Here is an 8,413-nt window from a genome sequence, read left to right as displayed (position 1 = left end):
CTTCTCCTGGTTTTTAAACATTATTCAGGGCTGAGATCTGCTGTCTGAGCTCAGTTCTACAGTAACTTCAAGAGGGGAATAATGCATCATCAGTATTGTCTACTCTGCACAGAGCCAAACACAGTGTTATTAGTATGATGTATTTCATGCTCAAAGTCAACAAGCATTTCTTCACCACTTACTATGTGCCAGTACTGTGTTTGGTGCTGGGGTTATGAACATAACAAGTTCATAGTTCATCCTAAAATCCCCTCCTCCAACCTCTTCCAGCACCTGCTACAATCTACAGTCATCACCCTCACCCACTTATACCCTGATGACCTGACTATGTATTTATTATTGATTCTCTGCTACATCTGTTATGCCTGAGGTCACTAACTAATCTTACTCTATCTTTGAGGCTAGAGGTCATAAAGCAGAAGAAGAAGAAAGGCCCAAGGAGGTATGATGCCTCACTTAGCAGAGCCTTGGCCTCATCCCCATCCCAGATAAACCTGGAGTCTCAGTCTTTGATTTCGAGTTCTGAATGTGCACATTTTAGGTATGGACCATCGCGGAAGTGTTTGGGATTCACTACTCTCTAGAAGCCCTAGAGTTACCAGCCATGTTATTTCTTTTGTTTTCTAAACTTTATCTATTTGTTTTGAGAAAGAGAGAGAGAGAGCATTGGAGGGTTTTGAGAGAGAGAGAGAGAGAGAGCATTGGAGGGGCAGAAAGAGGAAAGAGAGAATACCAAGGAGGCTCCATGCTGTCAGTGTGGAAACTTTTTTCCCGGAAACTTTGGCTTATAGACACATCATCTTGATAACTACCTTCATGGCCAAATGGCAATTTCTCTCTACCTATACATCTGTGTTTCCAAATTTCCCCTTATACGAAGACAGCAGTCACATTGGATTAGGGCCCACCCTACTCCAACATGACCTCATTTTATCCACCTACACTCTGATGACAAAGTCATATTCTGAGGTACAGTGGAGTAGAAATTCAACATATAAATCGGGGTGGGGGGACACAATTCAACCCACAACAATTGTCCAAGCAGTGCACATACATTTTCTTGTCTTTTTCGGTCTCCAGGGCCTTCACTACAGTGTTAACATCAGCAAGGTTCTCCCTGAACTTTGAGGAAGCAGAGCATAGCCCTGGTTATTTCCCCTCTAACCATATTTGATTTCCTTCCTGAATGTGGTAATGAACCCTGCATGGTGGAGCAACTGGCAGTGAGAGCACTTTCTTCAGGAGAGTAAGAAATGAGGACAAAAAATCATCATTATACACCTTCTGAGGTCAGATAACAGTTTAACCTTCTACATTATGGTTGGAAGTTCTGCTTCTTGAGAAGATACACAAAGTAACAAAAGATATTCATTGTAATTAGTGGACAGAGTCTGAACAATAAACTTAGTCAAGGAGGTCAGTTATTACAGTTTCCAAACACAATGTCTCTGCACAATTAAAGGGAGACAAATGTGAAAATAGTTTGGGCTGCTTTGAGAGCCCAGGTAAGGTCAGTTGCCATGAACTTGCAATGGTCCCAATCTGATCATTGGTGCTATTGCTTCTAGCAGTTCCTCAGTGGTACAGGGGTAGCAGGAGACAATGACATAATAGTAGCTGTGATGGATAGATAGTGTTGAGGTTATTCACACAAGTATGGTTGAAATGATGAACTATGAGGACTATATTTCATAGAAAAGAACTTGAAAAGAAAAGAGGACTGAAAAGATTGGGAAAATATACATAGGGTATGTTCAAGGATTCAGAGATTGAGTATCTCTGAGCTTTGGCAAGGTTCAGGCCATGTCCATTCATGATTGACTGTCTACTGTGGAGATAGAGGACAACACAAGTGAGGATAGAAGAGCTATGGGGCTATGGATGGGGACAAGCTTTCAACATAATTACATGCAAGTATCCCGGGATTCTCAGGCAATATCCTCAACAGCTTTTTCATCCATCAAAACTTCCTTTCCAAACATTTTTCTCTGTCTCTGCCCTCACAACCCCACAAAACCTAACTCACAGATTGGTGTGGCTACCAGTTCATGGTAACCAACCTTAACTAGCCTCTCAATATTGCCCACAAATCTTTTCACTGTCTACTGGAGACTGAGGTTTAGAGCAGGTCTGTGAGCCAAGTGCACAAGTCCTCTGTGCATCCTGCAGAGACACCGCTTTTGAAACACACAAACCATGAGGAGAACTTTACGAGACCAAATCAGGAAAGTACTGACCTGCCTGCTACACACTCATTTCAGCAAGTCATGCCCAGCTAGAGTTGAAAAACACTGTGGATAGCCTAACAAGTTACTTCAATAAGAGCTTGGATATCATGTCTGCTTGGAGCCACCATAGCATTGGGGATCATGGGAAGATTCATGAGATGAGGAAAGTCAGGTCCTATCCCGAGATGTTTCATGTTATTTGGGAGAAAATTCCTCTAGTTAAGAAAGAAGGAGAAAGAGAAGCATGTGGCACTTTCTTCTACTTTCATTACACCAAGTGTTTAATCCAGAACTGCTAACAGAAGCAGACACAGAAAAACAGTTACAACCAGAGATAACTCCAAAATTACAATGTGAGCCTGATCCCAAGAATAATAAAACCTTGAATATTTCCTGTACTGGGACTCCCTAACAAAAACAGTTGTACCCTAGATTTTTGTTATGCTGATATCTTAAAACAAACCATGACCTTTGTGAACATGATGATGGCAATTCACCATAAACAGATTACTATAACCCTGATAATGTTGGTAACATTTTGTGTGATTTATTTCCTTATAAATGTATGTTGGGTTTAAATGGCAGAGTGTATCTTCTGAGTCTGACAAGTGTGAACTCTGCAAAAAAATTATTACTCTCTGTTTTTAAACACATTTTTGTCAAATCTTCATTTATGACATATCCTTCACATTAGGGAATGTTGAGAAAAAATATAAGAGGGGCGCCTGGGTGGTTCAGTCGGTTAAGTGTGTGACTTCAGCTCAGGTCATGATCTCACAGTTTGTGGGTTCAAGTCCCACATCGGCCTCTGTGCTGACAACTCAGATCCCTAGAGCCTGCTTCAGATTCTGCGTCTCCCTCGCTCTCTGCCCCTCCCCCACTCATGCTCTCTCCCTCTCTCCTTCAAAAATAAACAAACATTAAAACAACGTTTTTTTAAGAGAAAAGAAATAAGAGAATACCAGCAAGGGCCTACACAGGGAGTGACAGGAAGCTCTGCACAGACTTAACTGTTCAGGCTGAGCTAGGAGGGCTTTCCAGCTTCACAACCTTCCACAAACAACTATGGCAAGACCTCCATCTGGAATTTGTTCTCCCTCTCCTAATAAGAAGTGAAAGGGCTTAGACCATTGTACCTTGGGACACACAGAAGCACCAACAGATTGTCAACACCCTCATCAAACCCACAATATTGCCTATACACACTCGTATAGACACACGGTGATGTGTAATCACAGTGTTGGGCTTGGAGCTCAGTGTATGCCTTCATAAAACATGTGTATTTAGTGGCTTTGTACTCACAGAGCCACACTATCCCACTAAATATGTATACCAACAGCAAATGATTATTTATACCTACACAAACACAGCTTATACACATACTCACATTCACATGCAAATCCAGTCCTTACACGTGTTTATTAACACATCTCTCAGATACACATCAACAAACATATCAACACACTTTCACATTCCACATTCCACATTTTGTTTCACTAATAAAAAATGCATGCATACAGATAAGCTCACACTCCTGTAATCTCAACAACACACATTCTTGCACATGCATTCAAATCCCCTGCTTTAGCTATGTGTATACAGAGGAGAGAGGCAAGTTAGGGGTTAATGCTTCCAGCTTACCCTCCAGTCTCAGAGGAAGCCAGAGTATGAGGCAGTGGGCCCAAGAGGAGGGAAAGAATTAATGCTGGGGAAGGGAAAGGCCAGACTTAAACAGGTCTTTAAATAGGTCCGAACTCATAGTCTCTGTAAAAAGCTAAATCACAGGAGCCAGTTAGAGCTGCTTATGGTCAGAGATAAAGCAGAGCTCAAGGTGAGTGCTCCCCTGTGTCCCAGTCATCTCTGCCCTTCCCAGAGAACAGTAGGACTCACAGGGTCTCTAAGAATCTGAAATGCAAGGCAATGCACTGTGCGGAATGACCTGACTTAATGCGGGCTCCAGGTCCAGCGATCCATGACTGGTGAATTTCCTTCTGAGATGGGGAGACAATTCGCTGCTCACACTGTGTCCTCCAGGGAAATTCTAGACAAGTAGGCAGCCTGCCTCCACACTCAATCCCTCCACAAAGGACGCAGGATCTGAACCCTACCCCACTTCGGCAATCTTGCTACATGCCTTAGTTTTAGATACCCCAAAGTGAGAGAACAGACTAAATTTCTCTGAAGCCATTCCTTAGCAAGATCTCAGCCCATTTTATCCTTTACCCTTTCAGACTTGAGCAACTCGATTAAACTGATGAACATAACTCTTTCTACATAATGAGTGGGGTAATTGAAGTCAACAGAGGTAGTGGTATCAGCACTGGATTCAAACCCGTACTCACAGATGAAAACTGAGCTCCAGCAGTGTGAGAACATTTTTCTTGCAACCATATTCCCTGAAACAAAAGTTACGCCAACTTCTCACAAATTATATTGTACTTTGGAGAACAGAAACATTGAATCTGAAGTTCAATGTGTGATCACCCTGGCTGTAACATAGAAAAAAAGATGGCTTAATTTCTTCTGCCAATAAGCACTATGCTCACATGAGGTCTAGCATATGGTAGGCAAGGACAGGGACATATTTATAAGCAGGGAAAGGGGGAAGGAATTTGGGGCAAGAAGGGAAATTATATTGCCCTTCTTTTTCCTACTTTTTAGGGAATGTACATCTCTTTCCCCCAACTCAGCAGCAAGTTGATGACCTGTGTCTCCCCTCAGAATTACTACTGAAAACCTCACACACTGCACAAAAATGACCCAAGATTGGTTAACTCCCTGTCTACTCCACATGACTTGTAGCCTTAATTCTTCATGCGTTGAGTTCATACGTCTGAGGAGGAAAAAAAGACAAAAGAATTTCTTGTAGTGATGATACCATATTTCATGGGATTGTTAAGTGTAGATAAGAAAGAAAGGCACCTGGCAAGAGCCCCCATTTCCCTCTTTAGACTGGGTCACCCCCTAAGAAGAGTCACTACTCCAAAAACAGTATGTAAAACAAACAGGTAATTTCCCTGTTAAGGCTGACAGGCAGAAGTTTGTGGGAGTTAAAACCAATAACATGTAAAAGCTTATAGTGTTATATTTACAAATATAGCAATGTCTTACGTATTATTAAAGAGATTGTTATGCAGTTTGAGAAATTGAAGCTTTAGCCAGGTTATTCACCAGTGCCTAATGCAGAAACGAATATGGTCTAAGTGCTTTTCCAGGTGCCTATGAGCCTCAGTGACTTTGTCCTCACAAATGGAAGGTGACTTACGGGGGGTGGGGAGAAAGGAGGGAGAAAGGAAGACTCTGATTCAAACAGAATGTATAACTGGAAGACCAAGCCAGCAGAAGGGAATGAAACAAGAGCCTTACACATCAGATAATGTGTATGCTTCTGAATTTTCACTATGCCCCGGAGAGGAGTATTTCTTTTCAGCAAACCTACAGCTATTATCTAGGTAGGATAGTAAAGTTTCCAATTTAGAGCCTGATTTACCAACTCTGAGCCACATTTCTCTCATAATGTTATAAATCTAGGGAAAATCCAAAATAGATTAAGTGTATTTGGGATCTCAAAGAAACCCTTTTATAAAACTATTATATCTGTAGACTGAAACAATTGTTAATCCCCATAGGTGATTGGTTAAGGGAGATTTGAAAAGATACCCTTCTTAATTTGGTGTTTCTGTTATGGAGGAGGTAAGAATGAATGAATTCAAGGAAAGTCTCAGGTCAAGTGAAATTAAATAGTGGGAAGGTGTTGAGTAAGACCCAGGTAAGCTTTTGTGTCATTGACTCTCAGATAGGTAATAGTCTCCAGAGGGATCAGACAAGATCAACAATGTATGCAAATATCAGCAGAAGATGACATTCACGTCTTTCAATGGACAGGAGGTCAGACTCTACTATGAGAAATATATGTAGCTGTCCTGTGGCACGGCATCAAAGTAATGTTTAGAGGATTCTATCAGGACATTGTAAGATATGGCTAATCAGTTAAAAAAGCAATTACCCCCGAACAATGATATTTATTCATTATTTGCTTTGAAAATGGTAATTAAACCCCTGTTTTGTGCCATGCACAGAGATACTAGGGATGGTGCACAATTCAGGGCTGACCTCATGAAAATTTGTCATATAAAATGGAATTAGCAAACTATCACCTGCAGACCAAATCCAGCCAGTAGCCTGATTTTGGAAATAAATTTGTATTGGAATGTAGCCACATTCACACATTTCTATACTGACTATGGTTGCATTCATGCTACAGTGGCTAAGCTGACTAGTTGCAACAAAACTATATGGTCCACAAAGTCTAAAATATGTGTGATGTGACCTTTTACAGAAAACATTTGCTGGCCCCTAATCTATGAGGAGACATCCACTGTGGACAACAGGTTTAAATGCAGGTGTACAATCTGTCAGTCAGTCATCCTCCACCCCAAATACTCCTGGTAACTCCTAAATCAAAGGTAACTCATCATCACTATATACAATGCTATGAGCCATTAAGAAAAAGTGTCTTCCAAATTGGTTTCCTATCCTGAAAAGTTGCCTAGGTGGTTTAAACAGAGGGTGAAAAGAACCTATGGGAGAGGTTAAACAAATAAAATATTCTAAAGAATAGAAGAGCAAAAATTACTATCAGTGACATTATTTGTTAAGATACTTTTCCCTTAGCAGGTTTGACTTTCATGGAAAATACTGATTCTTATACAGAAATTACACTTGCAGCTAGCATGTTCTGACCCCATTTTGAATGACATAAACATGAATGAAGAAGAGAGTAGCATCACATTATGTTGAAAAAATGTATTTATTAAAACAATTGAAATTATCCCATTTTACCATTAAACTCAATGGTCCTATCATTCAGTGGCCCTATGAAAGATTAAAAATAATACTAATTTATTGATTATAATCATACATTATCTTCTCAGGGGAGAACAATTTAACCATCCTGTGATGCTGGCTTTAGGGAACAGCTCTTCACATCCTGCATACTTCATCCTACTTGGGATCCCAGGACTCGAGAATTCCCAATTTTGGATTGCCTTTCCTCTCTGTGCCATGTATGTTGTGGCTATAATTGGCAATACCACTGTCCTCCATATAGTCCGAATTGACCACACTCTGCATGAGCCCATGTACCTCTTTCTAGCCATGCTGGCTATCACTGACCTGGTCCTCTCGTCTTCCACCCAACCTAAAATGCTGGCTATCCTCTGGTTTCATGCTCATGAGACTGAATACCATGCCTGCCTCATCCAGGTGTTCTTCATCCATGCCTTTTCCTCTGTGGAGTCTGGGGTACTCATGGCTATGGCCTTGGACCGTTATGTGGCCATCTGCTTCCCACTCCATCACTCAAGTGTCCTGACCCCAGCTGTCGTGGGTAAATTGGGAGCAGCTGTGATGATGAGAGCACTGCTGTTGGTGAGCCCCTTCTGCATTATGGTCTCCAGGATGCCCTTCTGCCCCAACCAGATCATTCCCCAGCCATACTGTGAGCACATGGCTGTGCTAAAGCTGGTGTGTGCAGATACTAGAGTAAATCGTGCATATGGGCTCTTTGGGGCCTTCTCTGTGGTTGGCTTTGATATGATTGTCATCAGTGTATCCTATGTGATGATTTTGAGAACTGTTCTGGGGTTGCCTTCTGGTCAAGCCCAGCTCAAGGCTTTTGGCACATGTGCATCCCATATCTGTGTCATCTTGGCTTTTTATATCCCAGCGCTCTTTACGTTCCTCACCCACCGCTTTGGACATCATGTGCCCGGAGCAGTACATATCATGTTTGCTAATCTCTATCTCCTGGTACCTCCTATGCTCAACCCCATCATCTATGGAGTTAGAACCAAGCAGATAAAGGACAGGGTTATTCAAGGTTGTTGTGGAAAAGATCCCTGAGCCAAAAGTCATAGTATAACAACCAACCCAATCACCTCACTGATCTAGGAACACAAATGCAGATAATTTGTCATGCCATCACATATCAGCACAAAGTCATCTCTGTGAACAAAAGGCCCAGAGTTTAGTAACCCTCCAGAGTAGGACCAATTTTCAGGATGCCCACAACAAGAGCTCTCTGAGAGATGTGATTAACCACAAATGCTTAGTTGACCAATGTTCATCATCAAAAGAAAACAGTGAAAAATATGTCAACCTACCAAATTAGTGAAGATTTTAAA

The 8,413-nt window shown here is 41.5% G+C and overlaps 1 protein-coding gene across 1 annotated transcript; it reads left to right on the top strand.

The window, feature by feature from the left end:
• The first annotated feature begins 7,178 nt into the window (after positions 1-7,178).
• LOC121026256 (olfactory receptor 52R1-like) lies at positions 7,179-8,132 on the top strand. The gene has a single exon (XM_040469119.1). The coding sequence runs from the start codon at positions 7,188-7,190 to the stop codon at positions 8,130-8,132; it is 945 nt and encodes a 314-aa protein (XP_040325053.1). The 5' UTR covers positions 7,179-7,187.
• Positions 8,133-8,413: the final 281 nt, after the last annotated feature.

The sequence above is a fragment of the Herpailurus yagouaroundi genome, unplaced genomic scaffold (assembly GCF_014898765.1).
Source record: "Herpailurus yagouaroundi ecotype Mexico unplaced genomic scaffold, PumYag 67916, whole genome shotgun sequence".
In the NCBI taxonomy this organism is placed as follows: domain Eukaryota; kingdom Metazoa; phylum Chordata; class Mammalia; order Carnivora; family Felidae; genus Herpailurus; species Herpailurus yagouaroundi.
This window is presented reverse-complemented; position numbering and strand designations above follow the sequence as displayed.